This window comes from Littorina saxatilis, linkage group LG11 (genome assembly GCF_037325665.1).
Source record: "Littorina saxatilis isolate snail1 linkage group LG11, US_GU_Lsax_2.0, whole genome shotgun sequence".
NCBI lineage: Eukaryota > Metazoa > Mollusca > Gastropoda > Littorinimorpha > Littorinidae > Littorina > Littorina saxatilis.
Genome location: NC_090255.1, coordinates 39927607 through 39949578, shown reverse-complemented (window position 1 = coordinate 39949578; position 21972 = coordinate 39927607). Strand labels below are relative to the sequence as shown.

At 43.2% G+C, this 21972-nt stretch overlaps 1 protein-coding gene across 1 annotated transcript; it reads left to right on the top strand.

Moving 5' to 3' along the window:
* The first annotated feature begins 941 nt into the window (after nucleotides 1-941).
* Nucleotides 942-21768, top strand: LOC138980468 (nicotinate phosphoribosyltransferase-like). The gene is made up of 15 exons (XM_070353343.1): nucleotides 942-1026; nucleotides 3127-3297; nucleotides 5195-5399; nucleotides 6530-6660; nucleotides 8246-8361; nucleotides 9043-9127; nucleotides 10779-10887; nucleotides 11425-11565; nucleotides 11891-11975; nucleotides 14456-14536; nucleotides 15455-15557; nucleotides 18001-18086; nucleotides 19667-19738; nucleotides 20042-20149; nucleotides 20956-21768. The coding sequence occupies exons 1-15, from the start codon at nucleotides 951-953 to the stop codon at nucleotides 21031-21033; spliced, it is 1647 nt and encodes a 548-aa protein (XP_070209444.1). The 5' UTR covers nucleotides 942-950; the 3' UTR covers nucleotides 21034-21768.
* The last annotated feature ends 204 nt before the right edge of the window (nucleotides 21769-21972 follow it).

Genomic DNA, 21972 nt, shown 5'->3' with positions numbered 1-21972 from the left:
ACACACACACACCACACACACAGTGACACACCGCACACACACACACACACACACACACACGGAGGCAGAGCGAGAACTGAAGAAGAAGAAAAAAAGCCAAAGGTCGAGGACATTTCGTCGAGAGACAAAAGGGCAAACATGTCTGAATGACAAAAGGTCGAGGCGACAAAAGTCGTCGGGTCAAGAAGAACTTTGAAGGTCAAGGCCGACCGAGTTGGAACTGAATCAGTGAAACACTAAAAACACCGTGGCCACCGTGAATATTTATTAAACACACGCACGCAAACAGACAAACCGTGGACAAACAGACCGGCAGACGGCCGGCACAGACACTCTCACACACCCACCAACACTGAGCCCCTCTACACACACACACAAACTACATACACACACACACACCGGTGTGACGTTTTCATCTTTCGCCGTCAGTGGCGGTGATATTTCGATTCTCGGCCTCGTTGATCTAGTATAAACTCTACACTCAACAAAAAACCACCCTTCGATAGTACTGATGAGCGACCTTGTGTACCTTACATTCATGGGGCCAAATTTGTCCAACACATTTTTTTTTATTTAACTTAGAAATTTGATTCATCCTATAATGTTTCCCTTCTTACTCAAGGGACGTAACCACTCCGGCACTCGGTACACGTTTTCGAATAAATCGATTTGGGGGGTGAAAACTATTACACTTCACCGGCGCTGCTGTTACTCCTACAATGTACTACTTCTACTACTACATGATCAGTCAGTAGCCTAATAGTAGTAGTAGATGTAGTAGTAGCATACAATCATTATTATGCCTGCTAGTCGCTTTCAGTAGAGCACTGACATAGACTCACGCCTGGCAAGGCAAGACAAGTTTTGTCATGCTGATAAAAGTGCTGACCGCGTATATTCCGATCCACATTTTGTAAGAACAGAAGGCGCAGACGATCAAATCCAACAACATGTCCGCGGCGAGTTCTACCCCTGTTTACACCGGTACACGTGAGAGTAATGGAGTTATCCGAGCTCTCCTTACAGGTTAGCCCCATTTGGTAGTTTGGTTTTTATTATTTTGTTACAATAGTTCTAATTTAAGTGAGTGTGTGGGTGGAACAGAGCAAACGCGAGGAATAAAAGACTGGCGATCGACCCACAGACTCAGTTTCGCAGAACTGCTACTTTCTGTCGAAAGTGAAACTGCAAGTGATTTCTCTGCATCAATGTATTGGGTGACGGTTTGCAAGCCCGTTAAACGAGATTTAGAGTATTGCAGAGACACACACATTTTTAGATGACGACCGAGTATAACTGTATGTCTTCATTGATTTCGGGGAAATCGATTTCGTCGATTTTCTGTTGTTTGATCAGAAATGTCAGTAATGTCTTTTTACCCAAACGTTGCACATAAAACCCTTAGCATGTCTTTTGATGTCAGCACTGGTACGGTTTGTGTGTGTGTGTGTGTGTGTGTGTGAGAGAGAGAGAGAGAGAGAGAGAGAGAGAGATTGGCCATGTATGGTTAAAAAAAAAGTTAACATGATTAAAAAAAAAGTACACTCGTGGTCTGGGGGTACATTTATTTAGTATTTTTATCTATATATATATATATACGACTTGTGTCTGTGTGTGTATCTGTCTGTCTGTGTCTTCGCGATGCACGGCCAAAGTTCTCGATGGATCTGCTTCAAATTTGGTGGGCTTATTCACAGAGACCCCGGACACAACCTGATCGATGAGATATTTCAACACGTGCTCTCAGCGCGCAGCGCTGAACCGATTTTCGTTTTTCACTGCACGTTACTATTTTTAGATCTCCCTTCCTTCGTGCGCCGGCGTCAATCCATATTCCCGTTTGTACGTTACTATATTTAGAAGGTCACTGCACGTTACTATTTTTAGATCTCCCTTCCTAAGTTCCTTCGTGCGCCGGCGATGCCGGCGTACACCCGGCAAAGCCGGGTACCCGGCGACGGCCGGGTATTCGGCTCTACTTCTTCCCGGCGAAGCGGGTAATCATCTAGTATTATATATATGTGTATTTTTTCTAACATGCTTACTTTATTATATATTTCATGGGAATGGAGCTTCTGTAAACCTAAAACATATTTTTCAAAGTTTGCAGAAAGAATCTGGTCAAGTTACCCCTCATACTGTATCTTTTAGTGAATATTTGAATTAGATGATATACCTCAGCTGTTAGTGTTACTCAATGTAATTAAGTGCTTTATTGTTCCAAGTTTTTTTCTACAAATTCTTGGGTTGTACCCTTTTCTAAATTATGCGAAAGTGTTCGAACTTCAAGTTCAATGATCTTTTGCAGTCATAACCTTTTTATGAAAAAATCCAACAAATATGAACATTGTACTCAAGTAAGGCCCCCCCCAAAAAAATAGGTGTGGTTACGGTAACATAGCCAAAAAAAATAGGGTAGGTAGGTAGGCAATCACTTTTTGTTTTTTAACTTTTTTTTCTAATGTGTACAAATTAAACCTACTTGACAGGGAAATAAGTGTGCGACACGGGCGCTTTCGCTTTCATTGCGTTTTTTGCACTCGTTTTTTTGGTTTTTTTGTTGACAAATGTAATAAAAAGTTATAGGATCGGCCCCTAAAAATAGGGTAGGTCGGGTTACCGTAACCACACCTATTTTTTTTTTTTAGGCCTAAACAACACATTATTATTTAGTATAAAATAATTATGTGAATGGGATGCCCAGGGCTATATATTAATAATATTTAGAAACTGTGAAGAAGAGTAAAAGCCAATATCGTTATTTCATGGTATCTTTTTAACCCTTTCGCTGTGTATAGGACGTCAGCTGATATCCTGTGTCAAACCTTATAATAAACAACAAGACACCAACAATGGGTGTGTGAGGTGTAATCATGTTCACAGCAAGGGCACACTGTAAGTCATTCGAATAAAAAAAAATTGACATCCTCTCTTTTTCTCTGTCTGTCTCTCTCTCTCTCTCTCTCTCTCTCTCTCTCTCTCTCTCTCTCTCTCTCTCTCTCTCTCTCTCTCTCTCTCTCTCTCTCTCTCTCTCTCTCTCTCTCTCTCTCTCTCTTACACGCACACACACACACACATGACTCTGTGTCTTTTTTTTATCATTTTTGTTTGTTTTGTTTGTGTCAGATCTGTACCAGATCACCATGGCCTACGCGTACTGGAAGAGCGATAAGATGGACGACAAGTCTGTCTTTGACCTCTACTTTCGGCGCAACCCTTTCAAAGGGGAGTACACTCTCTTTGCTGGTCTGGAGGAGTGTGTCAAGCTGCTACAAAACTTCAGTTTCTCTGAGAGTGGTGAGTATCATTAACAGGGCTGGGCGGGTCCGTAGCTCCAGGCCATCAGTCTGTAATGTGCTAGCTTTGCAGGGATGGCCAAATCCGCGGCCAGGGGCAAGTAAAAGATTCACCGGGCTAGTAGAAACAGTCTGGCAGCTCGCCCGACTGGCTGGTGATGCAAAGCAACTTTCGGTTTTACTGTTGAGTTTCATTTTTAAAAGCCAAATAAACACTGCATATATATGCAGAAACTTCTGTCGTCTGCAAAACAGACGCCATTTTCTAATGACACAAGAGCGAAGCTCAAGTTGCATGAAACAAAGATTGCTCATTGCACCTTAATTCAGTAAAGAACGTGTATAAAAGCCAGACAAGACGCTATCTGAGCGCAGTCCAGTTGTTGACTGTACGTACCACCGCTAAATATAAATCTGGCAATCATTCATGCGAACAATGTTTCATTGTTCTTCTTCTTGTCGTTCCCCTTTACACTTGGAGTCCATGCAGCTCTGGATATTGTTTGTTTGTTTGTTTTTGCTTAACGCCCAACCGACCACGAGGGGGCCATATCAGGGCGGTGCTGCTTTGACATATAACGTGCGCCACACACAAGACAGAAGTCGCAGCACAGGCTTCATGTCTCACCCAGTCACATTATTCTGACACCGGACCAACCAGTCCTAGCACTAACCCCATAATGCCAGACGCCAGGCGGAGCAGCCACTAGATTGCCAATTTCAAAGTCTTAGGTATGACCCGGCCGGGGTTCGAACCCACGACCTCCCGATCACGGGGCGGACGCCTTACCACTAGGCCAACCGTGCCGGTCGAGCTCTGGATATGAAGCTGGTGGTCTGATGTAGAGCCTCCACAGGTCATGTTTCTTTGTTTGTTTGTTTGGTATTTACCGGGCTTGTGGAATTTTTGGTGGGCTAGTTGTTTTTTTTTGGTGTTACTCGCCAGGCTGGCGAGTTAAAAACTTAAATATTTGACATTTGGCCATCCCTGCTTTGTAACCAGTCTGTCGATCGCTATCAGACTGAGTTCCAACACAGGTACAGCTGAAGTGAAAGTACCCCCCGCGGGTTAGGGGGAAGAATTTACCCGATGCTCCCCAGCATGTCGTAAGAGGCGACTAACGGATTCTGTTTCTCTTTTTACCCTTGTTAAGTGTTTCTTGTATAGAATATATAGTCAATTTTTGTAAAGATTTTAGTCAAGCAGTATGTAAGAAATGTTAAGTCCTTTGTACTGGAAACTTGCATTCTCCCAGTAAGGTAATACATTGTACTACGTTGCAAGCCCCTGGAGCAAAGTTTTGATTAGTGCTTTTGTGAACAAGAAACAATTGACAAGTGGCTCTATCCCATCTCCCCCCTTTCCGGGTCCCCGTCGCGATATAACCTTCGTGGTTGAAAACGACGTTAAACACCAAATAAAGAAAGAAAGATGAAGTGAAAGTACATGTATATTTCATGAAGTCAACGCTCAGGGCAGTCTTTAACTAAGTGGACGGACCCATACAACCTTCATTTGCAAATGCATGCATAAGGACTGCAGATGCGCTTGTTAAACATACAGAGTTTTCAAGAAAGTCTGGGGACTTTGAGATACACACATTATCACAACTCAGCATTTCATTTTAAGGACTTGGAGAGGACAGCACGTTTTGCCCTGCAGTCCGGACTGACGATCTAACAGCGAACGACAAGAAGAAGACAACTCGGCATGCTCGCCCTCAAAAAACTTGTCATGCTGCCAATGTGTGAGGGTAAAACACGGTTTCAGATATCAAATAACTGAAGATGATTATGGCAGTGAAGCATGGATGTTCAGATGTTGAGTTAATGTTTCAGATATCAAGTACCTGAAGACAAGTAAAACATGAATGTTGAGATGTTCACACATGTTTCAGACATCAATTACCTGAAGACGGTGATGCCGGTGGAGCAGGAGTTCTTTGACTACCTGGCGGGCCTGTCAGCCAAGGACGTGACGCTCCTGGCGGTGGACGAGGGGACGGTGGTGTTCCCCAAGGTGCCCCTCTTGACAGTGGAGGGTCCGCTGGCCGTCGTGCAGCTCCTGGAAACACCGCTCTTGAACCTCATCAACTATGCCAGGTGAGTAGAGGATATCTGCTGTGCATGTTGAGCTCAAGTACAGTGGAACCCACCTTTTAAGACCTCCACAAATCTGAGAAAAATCAGGTCTTAACCCCTTCACTGCCACAGTATAACAGCATTATCCGAACGGTCTATGGGAAAGAAATGTGTTTAGAACCCCTACAAGTACTTGGACAGTGGTTACCTCCCATTTAGTTTTCAGAAATGTCCTGAAATGTTGTTGACACAAATCCCACGTATGAGATACGGTTATGGGCGTAGGACAAACCGAAAATGACCACGTATTACATACGGGGTGGGCAGTGAAGGGGTTAAAAGGGAGGAAGTCTTAAAATTGAGATAAATTTACAGAGGTTATGAACAGAAAGTCTGAAAATGAAAGGTCTTAGATTGGAGGAGGGGGGGGGGGGGGGTCTTAAAAGGGGGGTTCTACGGTAGTAACAACTGTCATCTTATTAAAGACTTGTTAGTCACCCCTTCTCACAAGAGCTCACAGCAACGCACACACTCAATCACATACACACACAGACGCCCTAAAATACAGGTAGGTAAATTACAACGCTGTGGGAGAAAGATATAGAACCATAGAGATTATTCTTCTTCTTCTTGGCGTTCGCAGAGAACCATGAGATAAATCACTTATTTCAGCCTGGTGACATGCTTAGACTACCAAGGTTATGACTAGTATGGGAAAGAACCAAACAAATCCACAATTATACATCGGTGAGCTTAAAGCTGGTGAGTATTATAAAACCTATTTTGCTTTTAAAAAAAGAGGGAAACTGAAGCAACTTATTTCCTGCAGGAAACGTGCAGCAATAGCAATGCAAAATGCAGGAGCGTCCATTGTGGGTGAAATGATGAAGATCAACCAAACAAGGCGTACATACCGCTCATTGAACATCACATGGGACTTGGAATAAAGTAAAAAAAAAATTCTGTCTCACACGGCATTAAGTCTCCGGAAACATGAATACACGCATGCAGGAAAAAAAAATATGGGTAGCGCCGTATGTATGGCAGCTCGCTTTCCCCGGGGAGAAAGCAGCCCGAATTTCCATGAGGGTAACCTCACTGGACTGTAAATCTTATCCAATCCAATCCAATGTTGAGCATCACTGTTTCAGCCTGGTGGCCACCAATGCCATGAGGTTTCGCATGGCGGCCGGATCCAGCAAGTCACTACTGGAGTTTGGTCTGAGGCGCGCTCAGGGACCTGATGGGGGGCTCTCTGCCTCCAGATACTGCTACATGGGGGGTGAGTGTGTGTGTGTGTGTGTGTGTGTGACTCTGCCTCCAGATACTGCTACATGGGGGGTGAGTGTGTGTGTGTGTGTGACTCTGCCTCCAGATACTGCTACATGGGGGGTGAGTGTGTGTGTGTGTGTGTGACTCTGCCTCCAGATACTGCTACATGGGGGGTGAGTGTGTGTGTGTGTGACTCTGCCTCCAGATACTGCTACATGGGGGGTGTGTGTGTGTGTGTGTGTGACTCTGCCTCCAGATACTGCTACATGGGGGGTGAGTGTGTGTGTGTGACTCTTCCTCCAGATACTGCTACATGGGGGGTGAGTGTGTGTGTGTGTGTGACTCTGCCTCCAGATACTGCTACATGGGGGATGAGTGTGTGTGTGTGTGTGACTCTGCCTCCAGATACTGCTACATGGGGGGTGAGTGTGTGTGTGTGTGTGTGACTCTGCCTCCAGATACTGCTACATGGGGGGTGAGTGTGTGTGTGTGTGTGTGTGTGACTCTGCCTCCAGATACTGCTACATGGGGGGTGAGTGTGTGTGTGTGTGACTCTGCCTCCAGATACTGCTACATGGGGGGTGAGTGTGTGTGTGTGTGACTCTGCCTCCAGATACTGCTACATGGGGGGTGAGTGTGTGTGTGTGACTCTGCCTCCAGATACTGCTACATGGGGGGTGAGTGTGTGTGTGTGTGTGTGACTCTGCCTCCAGATACTGCTACATGGGGGGTGAGTGTGTGTGTGTGTGTGGCTCTGCCTCCAGATACTGCTACATGGGGGGTGAGTGTGTGTGTGTGTGTGTGTGTGTGTGACTCTGCCTCCAGATACTGCTACATGGGGGGTGAGTGTGTGTGTGTGTGACTCTGCCTCCAGATACTGCTACATGGGGGGTGAGTGTGTGTGTGTGTGTGACTCTGCCTCCAGATACTGCTACATGGGGGGTGAGTGTGTGTGTGTGACTCTGCCTCCAGATACTGCTACATGGGGGGTGAGTGTGTGTGTGTGTGTGACTCTGCCTCCAGATACTGCTACATGGGGGGTGAGTGTGTGTGTGTGACTCTGCCTCCAGATACTGCTACATGGGGGGTGAGTGTGTGTGTGTGTGTGACTCTGCCTCCAGATACTGCTACATGGGGGGTGAGTGTGTGTGTGTGTGTGTGACTCTGCCTCCAGATACTGCTACATGGGGGGTGAGTGTGTGTGTGTGTGTGTGTGTGTGACTCTGCCTCCAAAAACTGCTACATTGGGTGTGAGTCAACTAGGTGTGTGTGTGTGTGTGTGTGTGTTACTCTGCCCCCAGATACTGCTACATTGGGGGTGAGTTAACTCTGTGGGTGTGTGTGTGTGTGTGTGAACCATTTTGATAAGTTTTCTTGCAGGTAGTAAGCTGTAAGAAAGTAAATATCTACAGCAGAACGAGTAACCATTAAGGAATCGGTGGCACTGAACATTTTTGAGGCAGAAATATCATAGCATATATGCACCCATAATTGTGTTGCACAGCATTTGAAAACCAAAGCAGAGTGTTAGCATGAATGCAGAGAGGATGTACATGATGTGTGACCTTCATCACAGTGAGGGGTGTGGTTTTCAGGGTTTGACGGTACAAGCAACGCGCTGGCTGGCAAGATGTTCGGGATTCCCTTGAGAGGGACCCACGCACACGCCTTTGTCACTTCTTACTCTAGCCTTCGTGAAATCAAGAGCAGAGTATGTACTGTGAACTCCATTCTGCCTCTGTCTGTGTGTGCACGTACTGGTGCATGTGTGATTGTGTGTGTGCATGCATGCGTGTCTGTGTGTGTGTGTGTTTTCTGTTGGTGTTTTTTTCTGATCCTGATGTAGATTGTTACAGAGTCACAGCTTATGAACACAGAAATCAAATACTCAGGCTGAACTGATAGATATCAGTGGGTAACACAGTAAAACAGACTATAACACAAAGCAGTGTCTTTCCCCTGGCCAGTCAACCCTCTATTAGTTTTGATATCTTGGAAATGATAGCCTGGACATTTGGACCTGTACAGTGGAACCTCTCTTGTAAGACCCTCCCAATGTATGACTCCCTTTCCTTGTAATACCCCGTTTTCTCAGACTTTTTGACTATAACCTCTGTAAATTTACCCCCATTTTAAGACTCAATCCCTCCTTTGTAAGACATGATTTTCTCAGACTTTTTGACTATAACCTCTGTAAATTTACCCCCATTTTAAGACTCAATCCCTCCTTTGTAAGACATGATTTTCTCAGATGTTTGGAGGTCTTAAAAGGGGGGTTCCAATGTACATATTTACAGTCCAAGTCCAACCGACCTTTTATTCTCTTATTCTGGGAACAACACTGGTGCTTATAAGAATGTTTCATTATTATTATTATTATTGATTGTTTCAGAAACTGAAGCGCAAAGAGGGCAGTGAGGAGGTGGACTTTGTTGACCTGTGCTTGAAGTGGCAGACCCAGTTAGCGTCAGATATGTGTGAGTTTACACGTTTACATTTGAAACACAAGTCATCTTCTTTTAAAGGTCGAGTCGTTCTGGCTTACAATCCCAGGCTTTCACATGGCATCCTACCACTTTTGACGTTTCAAAAATCAAAACCCCGGGTCCTTTTTGTGCAGAATAGTAATTTGTTATTAATGATTTTATTTATCTTCAGTAAAGAAATTAGTTCAGCAAAAATTGTCCACTCTATACTGAGAAATCAAGGTTGTTTATTTTTGGTTTGTATCACATGTAAAAGCCTGACTAGATCAAAGTTGGTGAGTGAGCCAAATAGCTTCAGGCCTGGGAATGATACGCCTTTCGTCGTAAATACGACGAAGTCCTTTTCTAATTGTGTAAGAAAAGAGCCTCCTCCGTGTGCCCTTGAAAATGCTTAAAACGCAACATTTTCCCGTCAGTACGCCCAAACCACTTTTACTCATTCCCAGGCCTGAGCTGACAAGGGAAGGACTGTGCCTTCAGGGGTTTCCGTTATGTTGCCTATTATTTGTTGCTAGCAGCTGTGTCAAAACCCACCCCTCTCGTTTTAAGCTATGTCTGAAGATATAACAATCTGAAAATCATTTCAAATCCATCTGCTAAGAGATAGGATCTTTGTACTTGGTCTGTTGTAGGAAGCTGATGTCTGCCATAATTGCCTCCCTTGCACACAACCAGTGAAGTTTCTGATGAACACAGAACTTGGCAACTTTTCACAGTGTAATCTCATGGCACAAAACATTGTTTGGCTGTGTAACGTTACAGCATACAGTGGTACCTGCAATGTGAGGCCCCTCTCATGAGTGGACACCTCCCACAAAAGGACACCTGTTGTCCCTGTGTCTCTTAACTGTACCAAAATACACCTCCCATGAGAGGACACTTAGTGGTGTCCCTGTGTCTCTTAACTGTACCAAAATACACCTCCCATGAGAGGACACTTAGTGGTGTCCCTGTGTCTCTTAACTGTACCAAAATACACCTCCCATGACACTTAGTGGTGTCCCCGTGTCTCTTAACTGTACCAAAATACACCTCCCATGAGAGGACACTTAGTGGTGTCCCTGTGTCTCTTAACTGTACCAAAATGCACCTCCCATGAGAGGACACTTAGCGGTGTCCCTGTGTCTCTAAACTGTACCAAAATACACCTCCCATGAGAGGACACTTAGTGGTGTCTCTGTGTCTCTTAACTGTACCAAAATACACCTCCCATGAGAGGACACTTAGTGGTGTCCCTGTGTCTCTTAACTGTACCAAAATACACCTCCCATGAGAGGACACTTAGTGGTGTCCCTGTGTCTCTTAACTGTACCAAAATACACCTCCCATGAGAGGACACTTAGCGGTGTCCCTGTGTCTCTAAACTGTACCAAAATACACCTCCCATGAGAGGACACTTAGCGGTGTCCCTGTGTCTATGAATGTTACCAAAATAAACCTGTCGTGACAGGACACCTGCCATGTGGGGACACTTTTGGTTGGTCTTAAGGGTGTCCTTGCATCACAGGTACCACTGTTTTATTGTTTAGCAGTGTTTTATTGAAGCTTTTGTTTTTGATCGCGTTACTCCCAAGGTAATGTCAGGTAAGATCTTTATAGCTGTATATTGCGATGTAATGTGACATATTGAATTATGTTGCAGCATTTCTAGCTGACCAGGTGGGGGAGGGGGAGCTGGCTGCCTTCATCGCCTACGCCCAGGCCTTCCCCGACAACATGCTGGCTCTCATCGACACCTACGATGTGCTCAGGTGAGAATCTGATAGATTTATACCTGTGATATAGTCTGGTGGGAATCTGATAAGAAACTGGAAAAGAGATAGATACCCAAGATTTAGTCAGATAATAAACACCTGTGATGTGCTGATGTAAGACACTGTTGATACCGATTAATTGCTGCATATGCCTCAGGTTGTTTTAGGTTTTCTTTTTTTAAAGCGTTCAACCAGCTAATAAAAGCCTAGACAGAGGTATTTTACAGAATTGACGATTTTCGAAAATAACTTCATCAGGTTTGTATAGGTGTTTCTGACAAACCCCTCGGTAGTGATTGGCCCCTCTAATGTTTGTCAGAGGTTTTGGCAAGGGTATTCACTCTTCCACAACCCATACAAACCCCACAAACTTATTTTTTGATTTCGTCTATTGTCCATCATTACACAGCCAATGTTCTGTAGACTTCATTACGTCTTACTTCACCAGAAAACATTTCCTGAAGGTTGTCACTGGACAGCAATCCTTTCACTCATCATTTTATTAGGCTGTATTTCAATTGCCTTGTACAACAGGAGCGGTCTGCCCAACTTCTGCACAGTTGCCATGGCATTGCATGAACTGGGATACCAGGCGCGCGGCATCCGACTGGACAGCGGTGACCTGGCCTACCTGTCGTCTGTGGTACGCGCCGTCTTCTGCAAACTGGCCAAACAGTGAGTATAGGCTTGTGGGGGGCTGGGGAAAGTTGGGGGGGGGGGGGGGGGGGGGGTTGTTCTCAGACTCAGAGGACAGTAGATCAGTTGGACCTGGACTGACATCATGAATAAGTCCAGATGTCCTGGCTACTAAAACTTGTTCTGTCAGGGGGGGTGCAGTCTTAAAAGGGGAGTTCCACTGTACTCATGAACTGTCATAACTTGTTTATGAAGCAAGTCATTGGCCTTTCTTCAACGCACATAGTTATTGTGATACAGTTTGAGCTGTGAACAAAAGTTTTTGTTTTTGTTTGTTGTTCATGTCAGTTTGCTGACTTTGCAGATACCAGTTAGCGTGGTTTGAAAAGCTGACCATCGTAGCGAGCAATGATATAAACGAGGACACCATTCTCTCCTTGAACACACAGGTTGGTGGGCATGCTTGCTGCTTGAATTACATTTACAGACCTGTTTACCAGTACGATTTGGGCGTATTTTGTACGCCAAATTATTATCAGTACGCAAATACGCGACACACGTACAAAATACGCATAAGAAAAAGTCTAGAATACGTTTTCCGGTGTTGGTGTGCTGATTACGGGATGGTACAACTGATACCGGTTTCGGTCGAAGGGAGATAACTATGACAGCGAGTCTTCAGCTGTGGAAACCTTGTTCAGTTGTTGGCACGTGCGATCGTCTGGACAATCGTGGCAAAATGAAGCGGTAAAATGTGCCAGTTTCGGATGACTACCAAGTCTAAACAGCAGAAGCAGCAGATTTTCTTGGAGAAATATAAGAAAGAGCCAGGAATTGTGGAGTCTACTATGGGAAAAACGACACTGCAGTTCCAAAACTCACATGGACAAGGTTGCTGCAAAGAAATCCGCTGAAAGCTGCCAAGGAATTATTAAGTTCATTCCCGCAAAGCAAATCCTGCCAGAAGAAAAGGCTGTAGTCCGTGCTGAAGCAATGTTTTCTGAGATGATTGTAAAAATGAACTTGCCACTGTCAACCGCAGATGTTATTTCACGAACTTCATCTTTTCATCATCAATCTGCTTGGAAGACACTGGTTATAATGTTATAAACTGACAGGTAAATAAAATTGTTTTATCCCTGTTGTATCGGAAGGAGTTAAATTCTGAAGATGTTCACAAGACATGCTATTCTTACACAAACACGTTTGCACCCACGGCGTACGTTTTGCCTAGCCCATATGGCTTTGCTTGCAAAGTACACCAACTTTTTGAAAAATACACTTAACTTTTTGAAAAAGTACTCTTGCCTCAGGTTTAGGGTAAACAGGTCTGCATTTACAAGTCATATATTTTCATCGCCATGGAAACAAAAAGCAATCAAAAATGGGAAGGAAAGAAAAATTCAGGTAGTGCAGACATTCTGGGACAAATGCCATGTGGGTTTATGAACAATGCTTGAGTCAGGGTTTTTTGACTCACATGCGAAGCAAAAGTGAGTCTATGTACTCACCCGAGTCGTCCGTCCGGACGTCCGGAAAACTTTAACGTTGGATATTTCTTGGACACTATTCAGTCTATCAGTACCAAATTTGGCAAGATGGTGTATGATGACAAGGCCCCAAAAAACATACATAGCATCTTGACCTTGCTTCAAGGTCAAGGTCGCAGGGGCCATAAATGTTGCCTAAAAAACAGCTATTTTTCACATTTTTCCCATTTTCTCTGAAGTTTTTGAGATTCAATACCTCACCTATATATGATATATAGGGCAAAGTAAGCCCCATCTTTTGATACCAGTTTGGTTTACCTTGCTTCAAGGTCAAGGTCACAGGAGCTCTTCAAAGTTGGATTGTATACATATTTTGAAGTGACCTTGACCCTGAACTATGGAAGATAACTGTTTCAAACTTAAAAATTATGTGGGGCACATGTTATGCTTTCATCATGAGACACATTTGGTCACATATGATCAAGGTCAAGGTCACTTTGACCCTTATGAAATGTGACCAAAATAAGGTAGTGAACCACTAAAAGTGACCATATCTCATGGTAGAAAGAGCCAATAAGCACCATTGTACTTCCTATGTCTTGAATTAACAGCTTTGTGTTGCATGACCTTGGATGACCTCACATGTATTTTGGTAGGAAAAATGTGTAAAGCATGTGAGTCGTATGGGCTTTGCCCTTCTTGTTGTAATGGCTTTTTCATTGATAAACAACTCACCGTGCAACTGATTTGTGTTGGTTCTGTGATTATATTACACTTTGTCAGATCATTCTAATATAGTTAATTAATAAAATTATTAATTTTCAGCACAACTGTCTTAACTTAATTGAAAAAAATAACATTTTCATGATTTTGGTTTTGAAGTAACATCTATGCAATCACTATCTTCACCTCAACACCATTTGACGCAAGTTATTAACAGGTAAAACAGGACGAGATATACAAACAGTACAGACAGTAAATATGTAAATATAGAGATCCAGTACCAATGAATCTGTTGTTGTTATTTTTGTTTTTCTTTTAGATATCTTTCCCGGCTTATATTTTACAACAGTTTGAAAGTGCAAGACAAATCACATGTGCCACAGTGAGGCGTGTTTCTTTTGCCGGATAACTTACTGTAGTATGGAAACTGACCACCATAGCTTGCAGTGATATAAATACAATACAATACTGATAAATTTGGAATCAACACACTCCTTCTAATTTGTACTAATACCATGGTTTGTGTGTGTTGTGGTGTGCGTGTGTACTTTGTATGGTATGCGTGCATGTGGGTGTGTGTGGTATGCATGTGTGTGTATGTGGGTGTGTGGTATGCATGCATGTGTGTGTGTGTGTGGTATGCATGTGTGTGTGTGTGTGTGTGTGTGTGTGTGGTATGCATGTGTGTGCGTGTGTGTGTGTGTGTGTGTGTGCAGGGTCACGACATTGACAGCTTCGGAATAGGCACACACCTGGTGACCTGTCAGAAACAGCCTGCACTGGGCTGCGTGTTCAAGGTAAGCACTACGCAGCTTTACCTGTTCTGTCAGGTTAGTTTTTGGGGTGGTTCTTCATTTGAGAAAATGTTGCATGACCCATGTTGAAGCAATGTTCAATATATAAAAAGTGCAGTTGATAGCCAGAACAAGTGCCTTTTCCAGCAATGACTGTTTTCAAGAATAAAGATAACTGACTTGTAAATTGATAACATTTGAAATAAATTATGTTAAAGACATGACTTGCATCCCAACTGTGTGCTGGTGTGGTCAACTTAAACAGTCGCCCAAACGTAAGGTGTAAAATTATGGATTGGTTCATATGTGTAATCAGTATGTCTGATAGCAGTATTCATATTGCCAAGTTATGTTACCATGGTTACAGATATCAATATTTGTGATGCCAAGTGTAGTTGAGTTACCATAGTTACAGATAGCAAAATTTGTGTTGCCTAGTTATGTTACCGTGGTTACAGATATCGATGTTTGTTGCCAAGTAATGTTACCATGTTTACTTCTAGCAGTATTTCTGTTGCCAAGTTATGTTACCATGGTTACAGATAGCAATGTTTGTGTTACCAAGTTGTGTTACCATGGTTACAGATAGCAATATTTGTGTTACCAAGTTATTATACCACGGTTACAGATAGCAATATTTGTGTTGCCAAGTTATTTTACCATGATTACATATAGCAGTATTTGTTTGTGGTACCATGGTTACAGATAGCAATAAAACGGTAATTGTGTTGCCAAGTGTAGTTATGTTGCCATGGTTATAGATAGCAATATTTGTGTTGTGTGTTGTCAGGTGTTATTAAGCTATGTTGCCATGGTTACAGATAGCAATATTTGTGTTGTCAAGTGTTATTAAGCTATGTTGCCATGGTTACAGATAGCAATGTTGCCAAGTGTTATTAAACTATGTGGCAATGGTTACAGCTGGTGGAGGTGAACGGTCAGCCCACCATGAAGCTGAGTGAGGACGTGGAGAAGGTGTCCATCCCAGGCAAGAAGCGAGCGTACCGGCTCTTCGGCGCTGACGGTCAGTGAAGTCTTGACCACAGTGGAAACTACATTGTACCCCCCTTTGTCACCCTCAGTTAACCGGCACGGTTGGCCTAGTGGTAAGGCGTCCGCCCCGTGATCGGGAGGTCGTGGGTTCGAACCCCGGCCGGGTCATACCTAAGACTTTAAAATTGGCAATCTAGTGGCTGCTCCGCCTGGCGTCTGGCATTATGGGGTTAGTGCTAGGACTGGTTGGTCCGGTGTCAGAATAATGTGACTGGGTGAGACACGAAGCCTGTGCTGCGACTTCTGTCTTGTGTGTGGCGCACGTTATATGTCAAAGCAGCACCGCCCTGATATGGCCCTTCGTGGTCGGCTGGGCGTTAAGCAAACAAACAAACAAACAAACAAACAAACCCTCAGTTACCACTCTCCGGTCATGCTTTCACCATCGTGCACTTGTAGTGAATGCATTCAGTACTTGTTAGGTTCCGTGTGTTTTAGATGAGATGTTTGTATTAGGAGTAAGAATGGTTTAGGCTGACATAATAGTTGGCAATAAAACTGCACTTCTCGGTTGAATAACAGTGGATAACATCCAAACTAACCAGGGTGCTAACCTGACCACAAGATGAATATTAAGAATGTAGATGCTCTAAAAAGGGACAACAGTTAAAAGAGCGATATGAAACAAGTCGCCTAACATCTCGGAAAGCAATTTTTGTTTGTTTGTTTGTTTGTTTAACGCCCAGCCGACCACGAAGGGCCATATCAGGGCGGTGCTGCTTTGACATATAACGTGCGCCACACACAGAAGTCGCAGCACAGGCTTCATGTCTCACCCAGTCACATTATTCTGACACCTGACCAACCAGTCCTAGCACTTACCCCATAATGCCAGACGCCTGGCGGAGCAGCCACTAGATTGCCAATTTTAAAGTCTTAGGTATGACCCGGCCGGGGTTTGAACCCACGACCTCCCGATCACGGGGCGGACGCCTTACCACTAGGCCAACCGTGCCGGTCCCGGAAACCAATGAGCAACCAGGGAAGAGCTAGGGACTCGACCTTGTATGTTTTAACCGAACGAAAGCCGCATGTTTGGTCAACTGGTTTGAGCTTGTCCCATCAGAATTTGATTGAGGGGGTTCAAATAACCTATGGTCTTTTTCTCCTAGGCTGAACCCAGCTGTTATTTTGGTGTTTTTTAGTGTTTTTTTGTATGACACAGCTTTCTCTCAGCTAGGCTACATCAAAAATTGCATAAAGCAGATGCTTGCGTTTTCTTGGTATAGTTAATGGCTTCAAGACCAAAAGCTTACATCATCATGTTAGCTTTCTCTGAGCAGAAACAGGACTTACAGACACACTCTTTCGTGTGTAAACAGTTCCGTTCACAATCTCAAATCTGGTCTGGCTTTTTTATGAGATAAGACAATCCTTCCACTTGATCACGACCAAAAATCAACACCCTGACTGTTTGCTGTAGTGGTGAGTTGGAATTATTTTGTGGAACAATTTCTTAAAGAGCCATTATGTACTAAATTAATTCTTCAAGAACTGGGCACAGAGAGCACCCGCAGCTATGCTGTTCACTTTTGGTATGTGATCAAGTGGAGGGATGGTCTTACTGTATGTTAAAGCCTGGCCAGCTATGCTGTTCACTTTTGGTATGTGACCAAGTGGAGGGATGGTCTTACTGTATGTTAAAGCCTGGCCAGCAATGCTGTTCACGTTTGGTATGTGACCAAGTGGAGGGATGGTCTTACTGTATGTTAAAGCCTGGCCAGCAATGCTGTTCACGTTTGGTATGTGACCAAGTGGAGGGATGGTCTTACCCTATGTTTAAGCCTGGCCAGCTATGCTGTTCACTTTTGGTATGTGACCAAGTGGAGGGATGGTCTTACTGTATGTTAAAGCCTGGTCAGCTATGCTGTTCACTTTTGGTATGTGAGCTAGTGGAGGGATGGTCTTACTGTATGTTAAAGCCTGGTCAGCTATGCTGTTCACTTTTGGTATGTGACCAAGTGGAGGGATGGTCTTACTGTATGTTAAAGCCTGGTCAGCTATGCTGTTCACATTTGGTATGTGACCAAGTGGAGGGATGGTCTTACTGTATGTTAAAGCCTGGTCAGCTATGCTGTTCACTTTTGGTATGTGACCAAGTGGAGGGATGGTCTTACTGTATGTTAAAGCCTGGTCAGCTATGCTGTTCACTTTTGGTATGTGACCAAGTGGAGGGATGGTCTTACTGTATGTTAAAGCCTGGTCAGCTATGCTGTTCACTTTTGGTATGTGACCAAGTGGAGGGATGGTCTTACTGTATGTTAAAGCCTGGTCAGCTATGCTGTTCACTTTTGGTATGTGACCAAGTGGAGGGATGGTCTTACTGTATGTTAAAGCCTGGGCAGATTGGAGATGGTCAGCCAAAGGAGTGTGCGTGCCTTAAAAAACCAACTCGTGTGACTTGTGTGCTTTAGGAACAGCCCTGGTGGACCTCATGCTACAGATGGAGGAAGATGTGCCGTCCGTGGGACAGAGGACCCTGTGTCGCCATCCCACACAGGTACGCCCAGCGCTTTGTACACTGTTTGGCTAGTCTCTTCTCTTTATTTACATTGTACACTGTTTGGCTAGTCTCTTCTCTTTGTTTACATTGTACACTGTTTGGCTAGTCTCTTCTCTTTGTTTACATTGTACACTGTTTGGCTAGTCTCTTCTCTTTGTTTACATTGTACACTGTTTGGCTAGTCTCTTCTCTTTGTTTACATTGTAAGACTAGGCATCAGCCTAAAATCTCCATAAAGTTTGTTTGTTCGTTCGTTCTTTTGGTTTTTTTAAACGTTTTTTGTTTGTCGTCCAAGACAATTGAATGTCAGGTTAGCAAATGATGCCAAATGATGCGAACCTTCATCCCAAATCTCAGAGAAAACATAAGACACCACCTAGCATGTAAGAGCTTTGCTCTATAGAGAGTCCTTACCTGCCAGAAGGCTTGAATCAATTTTCTCAAACATTTGTAAACTTCACCCCACAGTAATGTTGTTCTTGTTCTCATGTTTGTTTCTTGTTTTTGACTCGCCTGATCAACAGGGACCACTGTACGTTTAAAAGATGTGCATGTGTACAGTAATATGATAAATGTACAGTAATATGATAAATGTACAGTAATATGATACATGTACAGTAATATGATAAATGTACAGTAATATGATAAATGTACAGTAATATGATAAATGTACAGTAATATGATAAATGTACAGTAATATGATAAATGTACAGTAACATGATAAATGTACAGTAACATGATAAGTGTACAGTAACATGATAAGTGTACAGTAACATGATAAATGTACAGTAACATGATAAATGTACAGTAATATGATAAATGTACAGTAGTATGTACAGTAATATGATAAATGTACAGTAATATGGTAAATGTACAGTAATATGATAAATGTACAGTAATATGATAAAATGATAAATGTACAGTAATATGATAAATGTACAGTAATATGATAAATGTACAGTAATATGATAAATGTACAGTAATATGATAAATGTACAGTAATATGATAAATGTACAGTAATATGATAAATGTACAGTAATATGATAAATGTACAGTACCGTAAAATCCCTAGCATAAGCCCACCATTTAGCAGACGCCCACCCCCCACTTTGGGCCAAAAGTTGTGCACAGGGGTAACTACCTAGCAAACGCCCACCCTGTTTTTTTCAAAGAGAATATTGGCGGGAGGTATATTATATGGACAAAAAACAAAGTTGGTGGGATGTTTTGAAGTGGTCGTAGTGGGCAAGTGGGAGGTATATTATATGGACAAAACAAAGTTGGTGGGATGTTTAGAAGTGGTGGTAGTGGGAGGTGGGAGGTATATTATATGGACAAAACAAAGTTGGTGGGATGTTTAGAAGTGGTGGTAGTGGGAGGTATATTATATGGACAAAACAAAGTTGGTGGGATGTTTTGAAGTGGTGGTAGTGGGAGGTATATTATATGGACAAAACAAAGTTGGTGGGATGTTTTGAGGTGGTGGTAGTAGGCAGGCAGTGGTTATGGAGAGGCGGCGGTCAAGACAGGTTGCACTGTACATACTGATGTTTCCATCAACTGTTGACTGTTGCAGGAGTCGAAACGTGCGTACGTGTCACCTGCACGCATTGACCTGCTGCACCACGAGTACTGGAAGAACGGAAAGGTAGGTGACACTTCCCTTGTCCTTCTGACAGCCATCACACGCTCTGACCTGTACGAAATGAACATAGATGGTCATGTTAAAGACATATAAGAAACATATAATGTGTGTGTGTGAGTATGTATGTGTGTGTGGGTGTGAGTGTATGCGTGTGTGTGTGTGTGTGTGTGTGTGTGTGTGTGTGTGTGTGTGTGTGTGTGTGTGTGTGTGTGTGTGTGTGTGTGTGTGTGTGTGTGCGAGTGAGTGTGTGTGTGTGTGTGTGTGTGTGTGTCAAGCAGTAAGGGATGAACAACCTGTGTGTTTCAGATCATGAAAGAGTTGCCTCCCCTTGGAGATTTGAGGAAGCGAGCCTTCGAGTCCATGCAGACTTTACGACAGGACCACAAGCGAGCGCTCAACCCCACACCATACAAGGTATCAAACATCCACCATACACCCCCTCCCACCACATCCCTCTCTCCCTTCATCCTCCTTTCGAGATAGTGATTGATGTTTGTTAACACAGGTGAACTTGCATGACCAGCCCTGAAAGTCAAATAAAAAAACTGGTGCACTAGCCTTTGGCGAGTGATTCTGAAAATATACTAGCCAGAGAGCAAACTTTACCAGCCAAACCAACAATTTTTTTCAGCAACCATACTCGCATTTGGCAAGTAGATGAACATTTCTACTCGCCAGTTACATGTCTACTCGTCATGGCGAGTCAAATACTTCCCACTTTCAGGCCTGATGGCTAATGTTTGAACACAGGTAAACATATTGATGTCGTCGTGGAATTTTGGCGTAACTTATTTTTAAGAGCTTTTCAGGAGCAGGACAAAACTGATTATTTTCATTGTGAAAGAGTGTTGATATTATGTTCCTGGTATGGCTAGAAAGATAAAAGAATATTGAATCATGTATTGTCAATCGTATTTAAGAGAATATTTCTCATGGAGAATGATTTGCTTAGTCTACTGTCTTAGTCTTTACTGCAAGCTGCTGAACATTTTGTCAAGATAAGTGTTGTCTAATTAGTGTTTGTCTGTGCACAAGACCGCTGGGTCGATATATTTGTGAACGTAACCTTTTGTTTTGTCAATAATTAAACGTTCCAACAACATACCTTTCTTGGTTTTTGACAATTCTTAGTCTATGGCACAAAAACATCAAAATCGCGAAGAATTGAGTTACTCCAAAATTTCACGATGATATCAATATATATGATTGATGTCGTGCAGGTGTCTGTGACTTCCAGCCTGTACACCTTTATACACGACCTGTGGCTACAAAACGCTCCCATCGGAGAGCTGTCCTAAACAGCAACAGCCTGCACAGCGTACCACGTGCACTCCTCGGAAAGACGTTCAGCGTTGACACACCACAAGTATGCTGGATGCAAACACTGGGAGGCCACACAACACAGGCGCAGCGGGAGACTGTCTGCAAGGCAAACTCTGGAACTTGTATTTAATACCTCTTAAAATCTGAGAAAAGCTGGTCTTAAAAAGGAGGGAGTGTTGAAATAGGGGTCTTGAATGGAGTCCACTGTGCTTCTGCAGACTGGTCAGAAAATGGTGTACATTTTTGGTAGAGTTGGTTTATTTTATTCCTATGATGGTTTTTGTTGCTGTTTTGAATGTTTGGTGTAACAACAGAGTGATATTGAAGAGCTGTGATTTCTGGCTTATTGCCTTGTCTGTAGTAGGAGCTCATCTGTGTTGAATATTAATTAGTAAGACTTTGAATATGTATTAGTAACACTGCCATAGGTTTATTCACTGAAGTAGACTTTGAATATGTATTAGTAACACTGCCATAGGTTTATTCACTGAAGTGGCCATGCCTTGGTACCAGCGCAATGTAGTTCTCAACTTGTTAGTTTTGTTTGTTTTGTAGTGCTGATAGGAAGTGGACTCCCACCCCTATCCCTTCTCCCCACTCCCCCTCCCATTTCCAGACAAGCACAGTCAGACAAAATGAGTTCTGAATACAGAGAGAGCCTTTAAGCCACAGAAACAGAATTAAGGTGCATCATTGCATCACATGCATAATAAGGCTTCTCCCAATTGAAAACATTTAGGACCAAAGACTCTTTACTCTGATGCTAAAGATACATCGCATGACAATAAGAACCATGAGATAGGACAGCATGCCAGGTGACTTAATGCACAATATTATAGGTCCTCTGCCCAAAGTTATTTGTGAAGGAGGAGAGTAATCCATGTTTTATGATTGCCAGTGAATATCTGCAACAG